Source organism: Lepidochelys kempii, chromosome 1 (assembly GCF_965140265.1).
Source record: "Lepidochelys kempii isolate rLepKem1 chromosome 1, rLepKem1.hap2, whole genome shotgun sequence".
Lineage (NCBI taxonomy): Eukaryota > Metazoa > Chordata > Testudines > Cheloniidae > Lepidochelys > Lepidochelys kempii.
In genome coordinates, this window is record NC_133256.1 from 204,262,066 (window position 1) to 204,284,805 (window position 22,740).

Genomic DNA, 22,740 nt, shown 5'->3' on the forward strand with positions numbered 1-22,740 from the left:
GACGGGATGAGAAAGTAAGATGGGAAGGATCCAAAGGTCGAACTGGCAAGCCGTCCTCGACCATACCCTCAAAAGGGTGGTCTAGAGCCCTGTGGGGCCCTAGGCTGGCCTGAGTTTTGCCCTTCACAAATATTATGGAGTGTACAGCATACAGCAATAAGAATATTGTCATTGGCCAGGTCCAGCCTCCCATATATGCAGCGCCAGCGGGTCTTTAAACTGCCAAAAGCACACTCAGTCATTCTGTATTTGCTCAGCCTGTTGTTGAACCGCTCCTTGATGCTGTCAAGGTGCCCCATGTATGGCTTCATAAGCCACGGCATTAAGGAGTAGGCAGGATCTCCCAGGATCACAATGGGCATTTCGACTTTCCCTTCGGTGATCTTCTTGTCTGGGAAGAAAGTCCCTGCTTGCAGCTTCCTGAACAGGCCAGTGTTCTGAAAGATACGTGTGGCATGCACCTTTCTGGACCAGCCTGTGTTAGTGTCTGTGAAACGCCCACGGTGATCCACAAGTGCCTGGAGAACCACTGAGAAATACCCCTTGCGATTAATTACCTCAGTGGTGAGGTGGTCTGGTGCCAGAATTGGAATATGTGTGCCATCTATTGCCTCTCCGCAGTTAGGGAAGCCCATTTGTGCAAAGCCATCCATGTCACGCAGGTTGCCCAGAGTCACGGTCTTTCGGAACAGGATGCGATTAACGGTCCTGCAGACTTCCATCAACACGACTCCAATGGTCAACTTTCCCACCCCGATCTGGTTAGCAACCGATCGTTAGCAGTCTGGAGTAGCCAGCTTCCTCAGTGCAATAGCCATGCGCTTCTCCAGCAGCAGGGCAGTTTTCATTCTTGTGTCCTTGCACCGCAAGGCTGGGGCGAGCTCATCACACAGTCCCATGATCGCGGCTTTCCTCATCCAAAAGTTCTGCAGCCACTGCTCGTCATCCCAAACATGCATGATGCTGTGATCCTACCAGTTAGTTCTTGTTTCCCGAGCTCAAAAGCGGCATTCCACTGTGGTCAGCACCTCTGTGAATGCCACAACCAATCTTGTGTCACAGCTACTACCCATTGTGAGATCAATGTTGCACTCCTCTGGCCTTTGTAGTTTAAGGAATAACTCCACTGCCACTTATCACGTGTTGGGCAGAGTGAGCAGCATACTGGTCAACAGTGCGGGATCCATTCCTGCAGACTGAAGAAGCAGGGAGCGCAGTACACGAACTATTGAAAGATGGCACCAAATGCAGACGGAAGCACAGGGATTTCTGGGATCCGAAGCAATGCATCATGGGCAGTGGGACAGGACCCAGGATGCCCTGCAACCCCCTCCACCTTCCCACAACTCTTAGTGGCTGAAGAGGAAGAGATGCTCTGTGGGATAGCTGCCCAGAGTGCACTGCTTTGAATACTGCTGCAAGTGTGAGCACACTATTGCGCAGGCAGCTGACAGTGTGAACGTACTACAGCAGCTTCCCTTCAGCGCTCTCTGAACAGCGCTGTAACTGCCAGCGCTGTAACTCTGCCAGTGTAGACATACCCTTAGATAATACAGTCCTACCTGGGCACGAAACGCTGATATTGCAGCAAGGCGCACTTTGATGGAGCTGACATCCAAACCTGACTCTTTTAGGTGCAACAAACAGTCCCAAATCTTTTGAATCATTGATTGTGTGGGAGACACATTGTCATTAGCCACCCAGGTAGAAAAACCCTTCCACTTACTACGGTAAGGAGCTCTGGTGGATGGTTTTCTTCTATTAAGTAGACATTATGCTCTACTTCCAAACAGTGTGCCTCCTCTGGGTTTAGCTACCTGAAGAACCAGGCCATGAGGCGTAGTGACTGAGAGTTACAGTGCAACACCTGCTCATGATTCGGTGACTAAAGATGGAGGTTGGGGGTGGGGGTGGGGGCAGGGGAAGGTTAAGGTTCCTTGATGGACAACTTGTACAGGTCCAAGTACCATGGCTACCTCGCCCAGGCTGGCACAACATCATTTTGCCTCACTCTTGCTTCAGCTTGAGAATTATTTTGGGAATCAATGGTACTGGAGGATAAGCATAAATGATCTCGAGATGGACGGGTTGTACTTCTACAGGAAATCCTGATGATTGGAGCTATGAGGAGTGGCACATGGCTATGGCTGTTGCAATGACTCTGGCAGCTAAGCTGAGTCTGCCGCATCTAGGGAGGCCTCCAGAGTGGACCTTGCGACCAGTCAACCTTCCATCAGGAAAGACAAACTCGCCCCTCGTGTCCTTGGGCAGCTAACTGAGGAATTTGGACGTAACATCCCAATTTGAATAATCATAATAGGCAAACAGGGGCTGATGGTTTGCTATACATAGCTGTAACTTCTCAGTTGACTAACCCACATTTCTACCAAAAATGCCCAATTTCTTTGTATCCTTTTCTTTAGGACGTGCTTTTCTCTAGCTTGGCGGTGTCTCACATTTACTCCTGCCATGATCAGAGAGCCTAGTGAGGGGTGTGGATAAAACTGTTTGTAATAGAACAGTTGGTATTTGTGTTCTGTGTGCTTTGCCACCAGTGTGAGGGATGAGGGGGTTTGCCATAAAGCTTGTAAAGGCTATGTAACTGCCTCATTTATAAGGAGAGCAATTTCCCCTGCTGCAGCCAGGTGTAAAACGTCTAGTTGGTGGGGACTTCTCTCTGAAAGCTCTATTTATATATTCCTAGGGACACAGCTATCCTTTTTGAGAGTTCTTGGTAGTCCTATAGGAAAAGGGGAAGAGTCAATGGAGACAACACCAAATATGAGCCCCAGGAGGATACAGGATGGGTTGAAGAGAATTACAAGGGACAATAGGAATAGAAAGGACTTGCAGCCAGAGGGAACAGGTGATAGACTGGAGAATCGCACCGTCACCAGGACAAGGCAGGTCTACGTGATTGGGGACTCCTTACTGAGAAGGATAGACAGGCCTGTAACCAGAGCTGATCCAGAGAACAGAAGGATGTGCTCTCTGCTGGGGGCGAAGACATGGGATGTGGACCTGAGGCTGAAGAGGATCCTAAAGGGAGCGGGAAAGAATCCACTGATCGTCCTTCATGGGGGAAAAAATGAAACCGATAGATTCTTGCTGGAACATATCAAGGGAGACTATGCCAGGCTGGGGAAGACGCTTACGGAAATCTAGGCTCAGGTGATCTTCAGTGGAATTCTGCCTGTTCCTAGAGAAGGGCAACAAAGGTGTGACAAGATTATGATGCTCAACAGATGGCTCAGGCCACTGGTGCTAAAAGGAGGGCTTTGGGATGTATGGCCACTGGAAGGCATTCATGGACAGAGGACTGTTCTCTCGGGATGGACTCCCTCTGAGTAGGGAGGGAAATAGACTTCTAGGATGGAGGATGGCACAACTGATTAAAAGAGTTTTAAACTAAGAATTTGGGGGAGGTGGTTGGGAGATGTCCAGGTAATCTCCACACCAGATTTCAACATTGAGGGGAAAGAAAATGAAGTAAGAAAGGATACAGCTGTGGGTAGGAGAATGGACATAAAGAGGAAGGGCAGTGTGGATACCAGTCTAATAGGTGATACTGGCGGTAGAATGTCTGTGCCTAATCAGGTGAAGAAAGTGAGTGAGGCCAAACAGCAAAAATTAAGATGTTTGTACACCAATGCAAGGAGCCTAGGTAACAAAATGGAGGAACTAGAGCTACTGGAGCAGGAAGGGAAACCAAATATTATAGGGATAACAGAAACATGGTGGAATAGTAGTCATTACTGGACTACAGGTACTGACGGGTATGTGCTGTTTAGGAAAGACAGAAATAAAGGCAAAGGTGGTAAAGTAGCATTGTATATCAATGATGAGGTAGACTGTAAAGAAATAAGAAGCGATAGAATGGATAAGACAGAATCGGTCTGGGCAAAAATCACATTGGGGAAGAAAGCTACTAGAGCCTCCCCTGGGATAGTGCTTGGGGTGAGCTATAGACTGCCGGAATCTAATCTGGATATGGACAGAGACCCCTTCAATGTGTTTAATGAAATAAATACTAATGGGAACTGCATGATCATGGGAGACTTTAACTTCCCAGATATAGACTGGAGGACAAGTGCTAGTAATAATAGGGCTCAGATTTTCCTAGATGGGATAGCTGATGGATTCCTTCATCAAGCAGTTGCTGAACTGACAAGAGGGGATGCCATTTTAGATTTGGTTTTGGTGAGTAGTGAGGACCTCATAGAAGAAATGGTTGTAGGGGACAACCTTGGCTCGAGTGATCATGAGCTAATTTCAGTTCAAACTGAATGGAAGGATAAACAAAAATAAATCTGTGACTAGGGTTTTTGATTTCAAAAGGGCTAACTTTAAAAAATTAAGGAAACTGGTTCGGGAAGTGGATTGGACTGAAGCACTTATGGATCTAAAGGCGGAGGAGGCCTGGGATTACTTCAAGTCAAAGTTGCAGAAGCTATCAGAAGCCTGCATCCCAAGAAAGGGGAAAAAATTCATAGGCAGGAGTTGTAGACCAAGCTGGATGAGCAAGCATCTCAGAGAGGTGATTAAGAAAAAGCAGAAAGCATAAAAGGAGTGGAAGATGGGAGGGATTAGCAAGGAATTACTGAGGTCAGAACATGTAGAGATAAAGTGAGAAAGGCTAAAAGTCATGTAGAGTTGAACCTTGCAAAGGGAATTAAAACCAATAGTAAAAGGTTCTATAGCCATATAAATAAGAAGAAAAAAAGGAAAGAAGAGGTGGGATGGCTAAACACTAAGGATGGAGTGGAAGTTAAGGATAATCTAGGCATGGCCCAATATCTAAACAAATACTTTGCCTCAGTCTTTAATGAAGCGAATGAGGAGCTTAGCGATGGATAATGGTAGCATGACAAATGGGAATGAGGATATGAAGGTAGATATTACCATATCTGAGGTAGAAGCCAAATGGGACTAAATGGGCTTAATTTAATGGGACTTAAACAGCTTAATGGAACTAAATCAGGAGGCCCAGGTAATCCTTATCCAAGAATATTAAAGGAACTGGCACATGAAATTGCAAGCCCATTAGTAAGAATTTTTAATGAATCTGCAAACTATGGGGTTGTACCATATGACTGGAGAATTGCTAACATAGTTCCTATTTTTAAGAAAGGAAAAGAAGGTGATCCGGTTAACTACAGGCCTGTTAGTTTGACATCTGTAGTATGCAAGGCCTTGGAAAAATTTTTGAAGGAGAAAGTAGTTAACGACATTGAGGTCAATGGTAACTGGGACAAAATACAACATGGTTTTACAAAAGGTAGATTGTGCCAAACCAACCTGATCTCCTTCTTTGACAAAGAAACATTTTTTAGACAAAGGAAATGCAGTGGATCTAATTTACCTCGATTTCAGTAAGGCGTTTGATACGGTTCCAAATGGGGAATTATTAGTTAAATTGGAAAAGATGGGGATCAATATACAAACTGAAAGGTGGATAAGGAACTGGTTAAAGGGGAGACTACAGTGGGTCATACTGAAAAGTGAACTGTCAGGCTGGAGGGAGGTAACCAGTGGAGCTCCTCAGGGATCAGTTTTGGGACGAATCTTATTTAATCTTTTTATTACTGACCTCAGCACAAAAAGTGGGAGTGTGCTAATAACATTTGCGGACGACACAAAGCTGGGAGTTGTTGCCAATTCAGAGAAGGACCAGGGTATCATACAGGAAGATCTGGATGACCTTGTAAACTGGAGTAATAGTAATAGGATGAAATTTAATATTGAGAAGTGTAAGGTCATGCATTTAGGGATTAATAAGAAGAATTTTAGTTATAAGCAGGAGATGCATCAGTTGGAAGTAACAGAGGAGGAGAAAGACCTTGGAGTATTGGTTGATCATAGGATGACTATGAGCCGCCAATATGATATGGCTGTGAAAAAAGCTAATCCGGTCTTGGGATGTATCAGGCGAAGTATTTCCAGTAAAGATAAGGAGGTGTTAGTATTGTTATACAAGGCACTGGTGATACCTCATCTGGAATACTGAGTGCAGTTCTGGTCTCCCATGTTTAAGAAGGATGAATTCAAACTGGAACAGGTACAGAGAAGGGCTACTAGGATGATCCGAGGAATGGAAACCTGTCTTATGAAAGGAGACTCAAGGAGCTTGGCTTGTTTAGCCTAACCAAAAGAAGGTTGAGGGAAGATATGGTTGCTCTCTACAAATATATCAGAGGGATAAATACCGGAGAGGAATTATTTAAGCTCAGTACCAACATGGACATAAGAACAAATGGATATAAACTGGCCATCCGGAAGTTTAGACTTGAAATTAGACGAAGGTTTCTAACATCAGAGGAGTGAAGTTCTGGAACAGCCTCCCAAGGGAAGCAGTGGTGGCAAAAGACCTATCTGGCTTCAAGATTAAGCTTGATAAGTTCATGGAGGAGATGGTATGATGGGATAACATGATTTTGGCAATTAATTGATCTTTAAATATTCATGGTAAATAGGCCCAATGGCCTGTGATGGGATGTTAGATGGAGTGGGATCTGAGTTACTTTCCTGGGTATCTGGCTGGTGAGTCTTGCCCACATGCTCAGAGTTCAGCTGATGGCCATATTTGGGGTCGGGAAGGAATTTTCCTCCAGGGCAGATTGGAAGAGGCCCTGGGTGTTTTTCGCCTGCCCCTGCAGCTTGGAGCATGGGTCACTTGCTGGAGGATTCTCTGCACCTTGAAGTCTTTAAACCATGATTTGAGGACTTCAATAGCTCAGACATAGGTGAAAGGTTTATTGCAGGAGTGGGTGGGTGAGATTCTGTGGCCTGCGCTGTGCAGGAGGTCAGACTAGATGATCATAATGGTTCCTTCTGACCTTAAAGTCTATGAGACTTAAAATCATCCGATACTAGAGATGTCATCTCCAGTACCAGGGTCTCATCTGGTAAGGAGGACGAGGTGTTCAGAAGAGGCAGGTTAGAACCTTATTGAGGATGGTCTTGAATGACCAATGTAGAAGACCTGCCTGAAGCAAGTAATGGGCGGTTCTGAGCCTCAGTGCCCCGTGGGATCTTGGTACCAACATTGAGTGGCCTGTGTGGAGAAACTTCTCCCTTTTGGGGATATATTTCTGTAGTGTAGTGGCTGCCCAGTACAGACTTTAGATAGTCTGCCGGTACTAGGCAGTGAAACTTATCTTCTCAGTGACTGACTTTTGTGATGCAGCAGAGATAACAATCTAGACACTGGAGACATATCCCATGGTACCCACTAGGGCCATTGACGGGGCTGAAGGGACTTGTGCCTAGACTGGGCACACCCATTCTTTTGACCTACTCAAGATAACTCCAAGAATGGGAACAATCCCTGCAGGATGCCCCGGATTCCCAGAAGTGAGAGATGCAGGAACCCACTTCAGACTCTTGAGGAGAAACATGAGAACTCCAAAGGCCAGTGCAAAGCAGTACTGGGCAGTATCACTGGAGATCAGGACCATGATCTACAATGGGCCTACAATACTGGCAACAACACCAGGTTATCAGTACTGTGTGCTGAGCCAGAGTAGCTACTGCTGGTCTCAGAGCTGGCATTCAGACCAAGGGAAGCAGCACAAGACCTGGTGTAGCTGGCACTGTAGCAGACCACTACATGAAAGCCTACAAATGCACCATGTGTGATGGCCCCAGCAAGGTACCATGGAGCTGAATGACCAGCAAGAGCCATACCAAGAAGCACAATAGATCCTTCACAGCTGCAGAGGCCTCTTGGGTGGCTCAAATGGACCTTTGTTTTGCTGTAAACGCAGTTGATGGCTCTGCTGCCTGTACCAAGGAAGCAGCTGGTCTCAGTTGTGAAGCTCCAGTAAATCAAACACCTGTCCCTAATGCGACCCTCACCCAAGCACTTCAAGCTATGAGAGTGAGGGTCTCTCATGGGCATCAACTTGTGACATCCAGATCAGGGTCTGAAGCCAGGGACCTTGGTGTAGGCGCCCCTGGTATCAGGTGGAGACTGGAGTTCCTTTACTACGGACAACCACAACAACAGTCTAATGTCATCTAGCTAAGACAGCACATTTGCCGGAGGAATGACCTGACAGCACACTCCAATCGCTGAAGGTAAAAAGGAACTGAAAGATCATAGACTATTAAGGTTAGAAGAGACCTCAGGAGGTCATCTAGTCCAACCCCTTGCTCAAAGCAGGACCAACAAGATGTGAGGGGTGACTCCACTCATTTATGTCCTCAACTTGCAGCACAGGGAAAAGCAGGGTGCAGGTGTGGCTGCCCCTGCAGGTACCACTAGGGAAAACTCTGTGGCACTCGTGCACAAGATGCACACATACCTAGTGTAATGGACATATGCAAGAACAAAAAAGTATAAAGATTGTGGTATAAATATTAGAAAAGAACATACCCTTTCTTGAGAGGCAAATTTATAATTCCCCTTCTTGAGGGGCAAATTTAGGCTTATCTGTTCCCTTTGCGGCAGAAGGTTCAATTGTCTTCTGTCTTCATCTCCTAGCAAGTTGGAATTTATCCATCTATCTGAGCCTATACACAGTAATGTTGGAGAATTAGACATACATACACTCTGAACTAGGTTTTAAACAGTAAGGCGGCTAGAAGTGCCAAATCTGGTGTCACTCAAAGATTTGTTCTCAAACTAACTGAGTTTGTACCGGAATCACACACCACTACTCTAATATGAACACATAAACAATCCTTCATACTATATGTCATTAGCCATAGTTCTGTACATGGACATCTCCACTGTATTGGTATTGACCATTCTACACTGCGTCAGGTAATGTGAGCTCTAACTCCGTGTACAGAGCAATAAAACTTAAGCTCAGGATCCTGCTTTATGCCTAAAACTGGATGCCAATATGAGGGATATATTCCTGCTGAGATCTGAACTCGGGACTCTCAGATATTAAAGCAGTTGCTCTAATACTTGAGGAAACAGATCTCCTACTAGATACCAAAAGTAGCAGCAGCAGCTGCTCTCTTTTTGACCTACCAGCCACTAGTGAACAGAAACAATACTATGAATATGGGGGATGAAATAGCACATCCATGTGTGTCAGGAGTGGCCAATGTATGGCTCAGGAACAAAATGCAGACAATGGAGTTCTACATCAGAACTCCCTAGCCGCCTTCATTAGCATGGAGATGTGGTAAAGTAAAGTGTCTGTCATGCCCCTGCCATGGCCAGCCCACACAGAAAAGAACAGAACTTATTAATGCTGCCAGCTAACAAGTTACTCCATTAGCTCAAGTAATAGATGTTTGTATTTGATGCTGAAAGTTCTGGAGATTAAACCCTGCAGACAACCTGTAATGGTTGTCAGTACACATTCATAGGTCATTCTAATAAAAATGATAACAAATGCTTCTAATTTTCATTCCTTCCTTCGCTCTGCTCAACAACTGCAATTTAACAAATGAATGTTTCTGCAACTCTAGTTTAAAAGAAACTGAAGATAACTATCAGGTGGGAAATTTGAAGGGCAGGAGAGGCAGCACTGTTTCCCCACATCCCATCAGAGATGACACAAGAAGACCAGAAAACTTTCATGGCTGAACGGCAAAACGTTGGAGGAAGAGAGTTTTTAAAAGAGTAGGGAAAGATGATAGTTAGAAAGGACATTCTAGACTTTTTTTTTTTTTTGCTACTTGAGACTTTAAATGGCAAGGAAAGAACAAAAAACTCAATCTGGTCAACCTCCCCAAATCCAATAAATTAATTTAGATGCTGTTCTACACCCATCTGGTATTGGGAGGAGTTTGTTGTTGTATAACAAACTGAGAATGAGGTATAATGTTGCAAGCAGAGTTCTCAATACCAAAACAAAACAATCCCATGTGCTAATGCAAAAGGAAATTCAACCTTCTGGCAAGCTCCTCTCATTGCTCTATGCTTGCCTGATTTCATTTGTGGTCATTTAGAAGCCCAGAGAAGCACTCACTTGCGTATAAAAGGTAAAAATAGAAGGAATTCTCAGTTTCACTTTCTGCATGAAGATCACATTATATTCTTCACCAGCTTTACAAAAAGGTCTCTACTGTGGCCCAAGGGGCACCCATATGCAAACAAATGACACCTAAGGATCTACAGATGGTAGAGGAGATGTATAAGCAGGTTAGATATTCAACTCTGATTACTTATAATGTGTTCCGGCACGAGGACAGGCTATGGCTCCAATACATACTGCCTTCAGTTAAAGCCCACCCTCAACACCAAGTCATTCAGATACAGCACTAGAACCATTTTCCACTACAACTTCACTGTTTTAATGTCTTAGGCTAATTTTTGTAGCTTTTTCCATTATTTATTTTGAAATAATGAAAGTAAGCCTAATCTTCATGGAGTTCCATAAATTTTACTATCTCAGAAATTTTTCTATTAACACATAATATAAACAGGTTTGCTGATTTAACGGCCTCTGAGTATTATAAATCACTCAGTCTTGGAACCAACATGCAATAAAGAACTAAGATCTGGAAATGCAACCCAGGATCGTTGGGGAGAGGAAGCATGTATTTAGAACATCTGAGAAGAAATTACCAAAATATTGATTTGACTTCCAGTAATGTGCATAGCCCACAATCTCAAAGAACATGAAGTAGGTTACATCATCTGCTCGGGGCCTCTAGCACTGTGAAAGGCTTGGTCCAAAATGATTTTGAACTAATCACTGGCAAAACTGAGGGACTGTATCTACTCTTCCACAAGCCAATCCATGCACTTCATTCCTCAGCATTTGAAAATCATCATATTTGTGTTGCTGGGTTTCCTAACTTGCTATTGAGAAATTCTGTAGCAGTATTCTCTTCCATGGAAACAAACTAAAAAAAAATCTTTTAAAAGTAATGTAAGAAAAAATAACTAGTCCATATTACTGGGGTTCCAAATCTAATGATCTTCACTATGTTTATGAGATGGGAAATGGGACTGATTTGCACTGTGGGTCTCACTCCTGTATTCAGAGATGATGTATTTGTACCATAAGAGTGCATCACCCACCTCTAAAGAATGTATTTATTTATAGGAGATTCTTTGCACAGGTCAAGAATTGTGCTATGATGGAATATAAGTGCATTGTAATGGGTTATAAATACATACCCAGCCTGGAAAATGTCTATGGGCAAATCACAAAAAAACAGAGCCATGGACAATTCAATGCAGAGCCTAGGTACATTCGTGCTCCTTCCCTACAGAAACAATTATTGGGTTCTGATTCAACTACAGGGTCCCAGGTTAGTTTGAAAGCAACCAAGCACAGAAATCAAGGTCTGGACTTAAACTTTGCAATGTTACATTTACCCCACACACCATCATTATCCAACTCAGACAGCCTCACCTTAGTCCATGGATGTGCCTTAATCTGAGGGAATTTGAATTCAGTGTAGTTTGGATTCATTTCTCTAATTTGTTCCCTTGTAGGCGTTCCCAGGACCTAGAAAGGTGAAAAAGAAATTGTTTACATATCCTTCAGATCTACAAAGTGATAAACGTCCTAATAAAATTCGCTTGACCATACGATCAACTTTACAATAAGGAATGTCATTTTTTTGTAATGTGCAGTATAGTAGAGAGAGTAGGAATAGAGTGTCTGGCAAAACGTAACTAGTCACTGGTACCAAGCAGCTTTTGCAATGCACTGAGACTTGGGTCACAACAGACTGGACAGTTCAAATTTTGCAAATTTACTTAACTGTTGAAGGCTTTTCATAAAATTCAGGCATCTCTCTCAAATACAATGATGCTTCAAAAGAGAACAGAGCAGAATTTCTCCAGATTAGGAATTTTATAAAAAGAATTATTTGATGAACATCTTTAATGTAATAGGCTGTCGCTTGCAGTCTTACGCCCTGATTAAGGTAATGAGCAATAGCACACCCGAATGCATTTTAATAGTCATGAGGGAGAGCTCTCTGATGAACTTAAAAGATCAGACAAGCACTGCTGAGAGACGCAGAACACATTTTATTAGATGGAGATTGATTTTTTTCATATCTAAATGCAGACGGAGTGTTAACTTAACTTCACCTAACGTACAGGAATTCAATTCACGTACCTGTAGTTTAGACATTTATTCTAGGAATTCAACTATAGAAGGATCTATGTTTATATAATAATAACACCACAATCAGTGTGATGTTATCTGTATGTACATTTCCATAAAGAAATGTGATTGTATATATGAAATGATTTGGTGAGTTTTACATATTAGTAGTTTTTGTTCAATTAACATTAATCTTAGAAAAACTTCAAATCCTTTAAGAGGGACAAAAGAACTCCTCAGCAAATTTGGAAGTCCACTGCTTTCTGTTTAAATTCAGTCACTCTGGGTTCTGCCATTACAGAAAGCACTGTGGGAGAGGAAGGCTGAAACTTGGGCGCCTCTTCTGACAGACAAGCTCACTGTCATGTTACAGCCTTGTGACAAATCTTTTGCCATGGAAATTCATGTCATGTTGCCAGTTCATCACTAGGATTTCAATTCAAGGATAAACAGGAACATGTCTAGATGTTATGAAAAACCTCCTGCTGAATACTGTCAGCTGTATTCATGAAGTTTTGTATTATTTTACATCAATAGAATTTTTTTAAATAAGCAGAAAGTGCAAAGAGACTGGGGAAAGAAAAAGGCATGGGTTAAACACATCTCAAGTAATTAAAGGCTGTGGCTGAAATTTATGAAAAGTGAATAATAGTTTTTTTTAAAAATCTCATGTTTCGATTTATTTTCTAATTTTGAGTGTGAATTTAATAGTTGTGTAAGATGCGGGATTGACTGCTTTGGCAAATAAAATCTTCTATTTAACCATATAAAAATCACAATCCAGGCTGCAGCAGTGCAAGCTTGCATTATACCACCACCTGTCAATGGATGTCAACCAGAACCTGGTAAAATAATCTCTATGGGTGCGGTTGCTAACATCTTAAGGCTTGATTTGAACCAGCAACCTATGAGTGAAAGACCACACTTAGAGCTGATTGGAAATTTTCTAACAGAACGCCTTTCCATCAGAACCACCAATTCATTGAAAGTAAAACGTTTTTCAGGAACTTATCAATTTCAATGAACCTTTTGAAGGAAACCAGGCAAGTTCCCCGTCAGCTTTCCACCTTGACTCCCCCACAGCCCACCTGCCAGGAGCGTTGGAGCCAGGCTCCACAGTAGCCTGCCTATTTGCTGAGAGCCTGAAAGCCCAAGAGTCCTGGCTTCACAGCTCGCCTGGCAGGCTGCCTTGCAGCCAAGGTTCCTGAAGTATAGTAGAATTCTGTCTTCTTCCTGTTCTCCTTTATTGGGGTAGGTAGCAGAGCAGTACCATGAGAAGAGTGGAACTAACAACTTAAAATGCCTTGTTCAAAAATTTTAAGTGACACTTAACTTTCAAAACACCTGAACAGCAAATGTAACTTTTCTTGTCTGCATAGTAAACACTGGCATTTTTATCTGTTTGAATAATCAAAGTGGTGCTTTCCGTGCCTTCTTGGTTGCAAAGATTTGAACTGCTTCCTGAAGGTCCACAGTCTGGGTCAGCTCAAGCTCTACTGAGATGGTTGCAATGCCGACCACCCTCTCCTGTGTCATTGTGGAGCGTAGATGTGTTTTTATTAACTTCAGCTTGTAGAAGCTGCATTCTCCACTAGCAACTGTTACAGGAAGTGTTAGAAGTATGCGCAGAGCAACAAAAGCATTTGGAAAGAGGGTGGTCATCTTATTTGTGCACTTATATTCCAGAACAGCCTTTGGAGTTGATCCTGCTGAAATGTATCTTGAAAGGGCTTTCAGTTCATCACCTAAATCACTCGCATCAATATCGCACATGTCATCATGTGTCAACACGGCCTCTAGTGCCCTGCTGGTGTAGGGCTTCTTCAGGTATAGTGTGGAGTTTTGGAATATCATCCAACATCCCAAATATACTGCTGTGTTCCTTGAGCTGCATGAAACGTTCTTCAACTGATTGTATTGTACAATCTAGCACCTGGTTAAAGAATTTAACTTTGAATTGTTGTTTGGGGTCCCTTATGGGATTATCCTGTACCTCGTAATCAAAATGTCTTCTTCGGTGACTTGTATTCTTGAATGGGTGGGAAAATAGCTTCAGTGTGAAGTTCCTCTGCCAACTTCAGTGCACTCTTCAGAATGTTTTGAAATCCCTCATCTGACCGGTAGGACTGTAGGAATGACTTTGCTTTGTCCAGTTGTTCCATTACTTCAGATATATCAAGGTCAACATCTTGGAGTCTCTTGCTTACAACATTTATTTCAAACAGTATGTCATGCCACAACACTAAGCCACACAGAAATTTGAAGTTATGTATGTTTCTGGTGATTCCATTTCCCTCTGCCACTGTTCTTGCATGAACAGTTCCTGTCATAGTATTATCCTCCATAATGGCAACTATAGCATCATCTATGTTCCCAATTTGGTGTTTGATAGGTTTTATCACCTCCACTCGGCTTACCCATCATGTGGCACTCAGTGGTTTCAGTGTCAGAGAGTATGTTCCCAGATGTTGCTTCAAAATTTGCCATTGATGAGTTGATGCAGAGAAAAATACATAGATGCTTTGAATTACATTAAAAAATTCAGCAGCCTCACTAGAAGCTGAGGCTGCATCACTGACCACCAAGTTCAATGAATGAGAACTGCATGGGACAAAAAAAGCTCAAGGATCTGTGTCTGCATTCCTCTGTTCTTTCCTCTCATGTTGGCACCATTATCGTAGCCCTGACCTCTCATGTCAGCTATCGCAATTCCTGTTATCTTCCAGCTTTTTAAGAAGCACATTTGACATACCAGCTCCTGTAGTATCATCAATGTCAATAAATTCTAGAAAATGCTCTCTGACAGTCACCATTGCAGGGACATTTTCACTAGGTTCTGTTGTTGTTACAGAACGCACCATTAAAGTAATTTGTTCCCTATACCTGATGTCAGGTGTGCAGTCCAGAACAACAGAGTAATATCTTGCTGACTTCAGATCTGCCACAATCTTCTGTTTGACTTTTGTTGCCAGTAACTGTATGATCTCATTTTGAATAGTTTTTCCAAGGTAGTGGTGTGTGTACATTTCTTGGGTGGTGACTCTTCTTAGATGCTCCTGGAGTACAGTATCAAACTCAGCCATCAGTTCCACAATTTTAAGGAAGTTTCCATTGTTTGGCACATACAGCTGATCTGAAGTGGCATGGAGTGCAAGGTTTTGGGTAGCAAGCATTCTTACAATGGCAATGAGCCTTTTTGGAACATTTTGCAAGTAAAGAGACTCTGATGCAATTTTCTCTTGATGGTGATCATCTATGGTGGCCTTTAACCTTAGTCTCATCTCAAGCTCTTTCCACCTGTGGAATGCTCTCTGGTGATTTGCTGCCTTCTCATGGCATGCCAGATTTCTAGCCAGATTTTTCCAGTCCTTTGTTCCTGTAGAACCCAATGTGGCTGGAACATTAGACTGGAAGAGTTTGCAACAAAAACAGTATGCAGCATTCTGGGTTTTTGAGTACATAAGCCATGGCCTCTCAACTTTGTCACCACTGGGGATTTCACGCCAGTAATGCGTTGGACGGAAACTTCTATTTTCGTTGTCTTTGGGGAACATGATGTTTTTTACTTGCTGTGGCCCACGCAGTACAAGGAAGTCCCTCAGGCTACTGCTCAAGTGGGTCCACAGTCCTGGATCATCTAGACTTAAGGAACTAAACTCAGCAGCAGCTGTTTCTTGCACCTCCACCACACTCTTCTCTGATCTACACTTTTCTTCAGGAATGTGCATGGTTACATCCATTTGAGATGGAGATATGGATGCTGCAGTAGCTGCCAGGTCACCTGCACTCTGACTAACTGGAAGATCAGGCATCTCCTCACCACTCTCATCCTCACTGGGGCCGGAAGGCTCACCGTGAACATGTGTGTCTACGTATCTCAAGAGAGTTCCTTTCCTGCTTAGATAGAAAAGCTTCCTTTGCTTTCTTTCTTTTTCTGAATGCTGCCCCAGAGGGGTGTTTTCGTCTTTCACTCATGACTGCTGTTCTGTGCCGGCTATAGTGGCTCTCAACACTCAATTGAAGCAGGCTGATAGCAGGGCCTGAGTGACGGAAGATATCAGTGTCTTAAGGGCCTAACTGGCTCCTACTATTTCAGCTGACTGCCTGTTCTCCTCAAGTGGGTTCAGGGAAGCAGCAGGAAACAGGAAGCTCCCTAAGAAGCTGGTGTTAATCAGTCCAGGCTCCTGGGGGTGCTAGAGAGGATCATAAGAGGCTCCTCCTCCTCTGTCTCGTGGAAGCTCCTGTTACTTTCTGTTATTCCCTCTCACCTTTTCTCCTGCCTGCCTGTTATGTCTCTTGTGCCCTCCTTCCTCCAGCACAGCACTCCATCGTCTCTGTGCATCTAGAGCAGAGAGAACACATAGGCACCAGCAGCAGACACAATTCTCTACACTCTGGGTTCTAGAGGCGCCCCCACCCCCAGTCTGGCACCTGAGGCGGCCGCCTCAGGTCGCCTCATGGTAAGGCCAGCCCTGAGTGGCACTGATGAATGATCTCCTATCAATGGAAAGAGAACAGACATCCTTTCTTACCCTCCTTGGCCTCTCTGCAGCATTAAACATGGTTGATTTTGAGATATTGTTGTCTTGCCTGAGAGAGGTAGCAGGCATCCAGGGTTATGTGCTAAAATGGTCTGAGTTCTTTATGGAGGGACATACCCAACACGTAATTATGGGAAAATGCAACTCCATCAGTAGACCCTTCGTTTATGAAGTCCTAAAAGGATCGATTTTCTCTCCAGTCCTTTTCAACGTCTACATACAACCACTAGGTGAATTGATCAGAGGACACGGACTCAAGAACCAGGAACATGCAGGTGACATACAGCTCTACTTATCCTTCACCACACACTAGCTGTGTGGGAGACAGAACTTTCTCTCAGTGGCCTGTCCAAGACTGTGGAATGAACTCCCGCAGGAGCTAAAGACCATCACAAACCTCACCACCTTCTACTCCAAGTGCAAGGTGCAGTTCTTTGATCTTGCCTTCTCTAATGCATACATAGCAACATGTACATTAAAAACAAAACAAACAAAAACCCTGACAAAAACAAGACACTCCACTGAACATACTTTACCTCCTCTGGAGATAAGACAAATGTGATAATTGTTAGTCATGTCACTTAATGCACTGCTGGAAGGCTCTCAGAAACTATTGTGAAGAATCTTTATAGAATAGATCAACTCAGAGCACTTTGATTTAGCTTCCTCCTCTGTTTCCAAAGAACCATTTGTAGTTTTAGATTATATTCCAAACTCTTTCAAATTCAGTTTAGCACATCCTAGATGAAACTGGTGTCTGACTGGAATGCAGCAATATTTCTCTGAAAATATCAATATTCATTTGGAATACTAGAACTTCCATGCTATATACGAGGAACCTTTTGCCTCAAATCCTAGATAGCCTTGGCAGTATTGAAGACAGTAAGTTTGCATAAAAATGCAGAGACAGACACTTCCTGATACTCTTGCACATGAGGGTTCTCTTGTTGGCATAATTACTCCAACTCCGGGAGAGGCAGAAACTATTCTGGTAGGAGATCATCTCCTGCAGACATAGAGCTAGTGTTGACAACGCTTAGGTTGCTGTAACTTGTGTTGCTCAGTGGAGTGGCTTTTTCACACCCCTGACTAACGTAAGTTATATCGACATAAGTAGTTGTGTAGATTTGCTCTAGGAGTGCACATGCTCCTAAAGGTGGGGATTTATACTGACAAATATTCACAAGAAAAAACTACTACTCTCATACTGGTTTGTTGAAAGGTGTAATTAAGTAGCTGTTTACAAATTGAACTGCAGAAGAAAGGTGCTAGAGATGTGCCAAGTACTTATTAAAAGATTTTAGGATGGAGGAATCTCAATCTACAATACAATCAAATTTGAAGTAAATAATCTGAAAGGGCGACAGAGGAAAGAAAGCTACAACTCTGACAGAGTCCCATAACATTAAATGGAAAGGGGAAAAAAAAAAAAAAAAGCCAACCAGAAACATGAATTTCTTTTGTTAACAGAAACAAGCACAACCATACACTAACTTAGTAAGATGCTTCATTGCCATGGTTGACATGCACACAATTGTTCATCTTATGCTGCCAGCAATTGCTGAAAGTGGGGAGATCACATTATGCAGAGGAAGAACTGAACTTTTTGAGGGAGGGGGTTGCACAATGGCAAGAAATGCCAGAACACTTCCTCTATGAAAGGGGAGAAAGGATTAATTTTAAACCATGTCAATGCTAGCAGGTGTTCTGTAGCACAGACAGCCCATCCCAATGGCATACTTTAACTCCACGCAGGATCACATCCAGAAGACAAAAAACATTCTTCCCCGCAATTTCTTCTTTGGTAGACGCAGCTTTTCTTCGCCATTTAGCTACTATAAATGAATTTATATATTTATTTTTTCAAAAACTGAGCCCAAAATAGTACCTCGATATTTGAGTATGAGCCATATATCATATTTGCAATCCATTTTTAGCACTCAGCTCAGTAAAAGTGTCACAGACTATAAAATTACTCACTGGTTAGATTCCTGACACTTTACAGCTCTCATGTTTTAACATTTTCCTTCATGAATACCAGACAAAAATTATTCTTCCCCATCCAGCCTGAGAGGCATTGGAAGAGAGGGGACAGTTACTGTGAGTTTTTCTATAACAGACGTAATCTAGCTGCTAGCGCAAGGCGTCGCTGTCCAGGTTGGGAACAGAAGAACACTTGGTGGCTTTGTCTCATTGCACATGGAGATAATTTTAGAGAAGCTCTAACAACACATTTTTTCAGTCTGGACTGCACCATTTGGAATGGAATTTTAGTAATTCTGGAATGGGAAAACCACTTTGCCCTTCATTATCTTTTTCTTGTAAGTGGTTCCTGTTTAGTTACAAACTGACAGACGAAGGCCTGTCAGTACCCGGGGTTAATGGATTAGGTCACTATCACAGTCATATTCTTCTGGAGAAGATGAGGATCTCCTTTTCTTTAGACGATTTCTTAATGGTGATGTGGGAACTGCAGCAACAGACTTACCTTCAGACAATGAACTGCTCCTTTAAAAACACAAACTTGCTTTTATGTTTCACAGGATGACTCTCACAGGAAGAAGAACGAACTCTTATTTGCCCTGTAGTAACCATGGAACTTTGAGATGCTGCAGTCAGTGTGAATCCCACAGCAGGTGTACATGTGCCTCAGTCATTCAAAACTGCATTGTTTTGAATAGCAGTGTCTATCAGGAGTGCACATACGCCCGGAGCCTCCGTATACTCCCATGTGAGAACAAAGGGCAGAGCGGCTGCAACTCTCATTCTGTTCCCTTGCTATGGCAGCTGAGGACTCCAAAACTAGGGATGGAAAGCAGATAGTGGGATCCACACTGAGTGCAACAACTCCAAGAACTACAGTTACTATAAGGTAAGTTCATTCTTCAGTGTATGTTAGCGTGGACCCCACTGTAGGGGAGCGGAAAGCAGTACCTCCTCTGGCTGTTGGGATGAAGGGTTTCAGCTATATCCAACAGACTGTGGTATTGCTCTCCCAAACTTGGCATCTGCCCTGACATTCAAGTCCAATGCTTAATGCTTGACAAAAGTCAGTGGGTTTCTCCACATCTCTGCCTGGCATATTTCAGAAACTGACATTTCGGGGTTCTGAAGCAGGCAGAGAATGCCACTTGTGGTCTGCTAGAGTCCACCATGATGTTCATTGGGAGAGGTACATCAATCAACTAGTAACAGCAAGATACGCTGTCATATCCACTTTGATATTCTTTGTGATGAGATGGCCCAGAGATTGAACTGCCAGCAACAACCAGAAACAATTGGGGAGACAGAATCAAATTGCACAGACTGTCAACGTAAAGTAAGGCTCTGGAAACAGCCAATAAAATGTAACTTTTCTCCTGATACAGTGTGGGGCTTCAGGAATAAGACAGGCAGGTTAACTGATTAACTCAAACTGAACTCAGACTACCTTGGGAGGGAACTTCGGGTGAGGTACCTATGAAATATCATGTAGGGAGGGTCAGCTGTAAGTGCTTGGAGTCCACTCACTCTTTTGTCTCTGAGTTCCAAGACATTTATGTGAAGTCCTAGGTTGTCTTCTGTGGACCAGGCCCCTTGTGCTTATAGGTGGTCCAGGCATTTCTCACCCCCGCTGTCCCTAACACATCCACAATTAAAGTCCTTGTCAGAGTGGAGGCTGAGAATCATATGCCTCCTTATACAATCTCTAACCACCATTACAGTTCTGCAAGGATGTGAGGTGACACCAAGACTTTCCTGTCCATCTGGTGACAGGGCGGAAAGTAGACTGGTCTAGGCCAGAGTTTTAGGGGCCACATATGAAGTCTGGCAAGCAGTGTCATGTGCATGCACATCAATGTATCATCTAATACTCCTAGCCAAGTTTGTACGGTTATAGACAGGTTTGATTTTGTCTTGAGTAGTAGTGACTGCAGTGACATAAACTTGTCCCCAGACAGGTTTGTGCTCTCTGATCTGAAATCAGATCATAGCTCCTATCTTCTATGATGGTAAAAGAGGTGATATTTTCATAGCTGAAGGTGGCCCAGTCAGGCAAACAGAGACTTTGCATATCTTAGACTCACTGCTGCCTCCTGCTCTGATCAGTCTATCTTCCATGTAAGGGTAGATGTGCATGCTCTGTCTTCAAAGGTGTGCCATTACCACCGCTAGGCATTTTGTGAAGACTCTTGATTAGGGTGAAGTGATTTTTTTTTCTTCCAGTGAATAGTTTTGGCAAAAAAAAAAAACAAACCACAAAAAACACCCTTCCTGCCCAATCAAAACCAAAAAAACCCCACAAAACTGATTTTGGGAACAGTTCATTTAAAAAAAAAAAATCAAAACAAACCGTTCTGAAATTATAAGTTATTTGATTCAACATTTCATTTAGAATATATTTCTATTTGATGTTCAAAACATTTCATTTCGACATTAACACAGTTTTAAAAAATGTTTTGCTTTGGCAAAAAACAGACCTCCAGTTTTGGTTCTAAATGAAAAAATTTTCTTTGGATTTTTTGGTTTGGCAACAGAATCAAAATAATCAATTATTTGCTCATCTCTACTTCTGGTGCCGTTGAGAGTTTGAATGGCACCTCTGATAATGATAGTGATTTGGCTCTACTGAGAGCCTGAAGTACTTCCAGTGGGTTGGGAGGATGGCTATGTGGAAGTATGGATCCTGTAAGACAAGAGCCATGAACCAGTCTTGAACCTGCAGAGAATAATGGAGGCAAGCATTACCATTCTGAATTCAAGGCTGCACCCGCACTTGTTCAGTCTCCTCAGGCCAGGGACAGGACAAAGACCCACCCCCCCTTCTTTTTTGGAATGAGGAAATATCAGGAATAAAAGCCCCTTAAGACCCTTGTACTTCTGAGCTCTCCTATGGCTTCTAGAGAGAGCAATGAGGCCACTTCTCTTTGTGATAGGCTCTCATCAGAAGGACCCCTGAAGGGGATAGGGAAGAGGTTTGTGCAGAAGTATAAAGAGTAGACATGAAAAGGGTAGCCATGAGTGAAAGATGTCCAAACATCCACTTCTCTGATAGCAAACCAAGCCCAGGGGAAAGGGGAAGGAGGCTCCTGATATATCCATTAAACCTGTTGCCTCTGTGATGGTGCAGGGTGAATGACTGAGTATGACGATGACAGACATATCTCCTAGAATTGAGAGGTTTTTTCCTTGGCAGGTACTCAGGCTACCTACTCTGGAAATAGGATAGCATCCTACTGAGGCTGGTAATTGCATCATTTTTGGTAAAGAGATAGTGTATAGATCCCCAGGGATCTTAATGTGACCTGTGAATCTTTCAGTGAATGGTGCAGTTCATCTGTTCTGGTGCTGAAGAACTCCATCCACACAAAGAGCAGATCTGTGATGAAGCTTTGTACCTCTTTCTGGATGCCTGATGTTAAGCAGCCACGAAAACCTGCTCATGGTGACAGCCACGGGCATTGGCCATTGACCTCACAGGTGTGTTGGATGTGTCCATGACCCTATGATCTCATTCGGTTCTTTTCTGTTTTCCTGTAGAATTTTTTGGACATTAAAAGGATGACTCTCCCATCCCAGATAAAGTTATATTTTGCAAACATGGCCTAGTAATTCATAATGCAGAGCTACACTGAGGTAAAGAAACGTGCCCTGTGCCTCAAAATGTCCAGTTTCCTGGGTCTTTTTCCTTCAAGGTGCCTTTTGTGGATCGGGTTTCTTTCGAAGACACTTGGTACCTCTCTTCCACAAATTTAGTTGTGGAAGAGAGAGTGGCCAAAGTCTGCCACAGCCCCTTTGCTGGTTCAAGGAAACCCTCATTGATCAGGAGAGCGATCCCGGCTGGGCTTGTAGGGCTCAGTTTAATCCAATAGCTTGTGAGACCTTTCTTGGATTACTGTCGTTTTGATGTCCAGGTCTCCATGACCTGGGACAGAAGGCTCTGGAATCCTTACAGTCATCAACCAGTGTCATGTCCTCATCTAGCAACAATTCTTTAGGCAGGGACTGAGGTTGCTGTTGTCCCTCTGTTGTTGCCTACTCCCGGATGTCAGCATCCAGTACTGGAATGGGTGCGTTTGTTTGTAAATTTTATGTTCTTCACTGAGATCATCATACTACATGTGCCTACTGAGAGAAGTTTGCAAAAAAATTTTTTGAAATAAAGTTATGAACGTCTGAAAATACAG

The 22,740-nt window shown here is 43.1% G+C and overlaps 1 protein-coding gene across 6 annotated transcripts in view; it reads right to left on the reverse strand.

The window, feature by feature from the left end:
* The window catches only part of GSK3B (glycogen synthase kinase 3 beta), a 267,158-nt gene that overhangs the window by 54,420 nt on the left and 189,998 nt on the right, over window positions 1-22,740 (reverse strand). For all 6 annotated transcript variants that reach the window (XM_073309439.1, XM_073309445.1, XM_073309401.1 and 3 more), the window contains exon 8: window positions 11,328-11,423. In XM_073309439.1, the coding sequence (XP_073165540.1) occupies window positions 11,328-11,423 (96 nt within the window). The remainder of the gene's footprint in view (window positions 1-11,327; window positions 11,424-22,740) is intronic.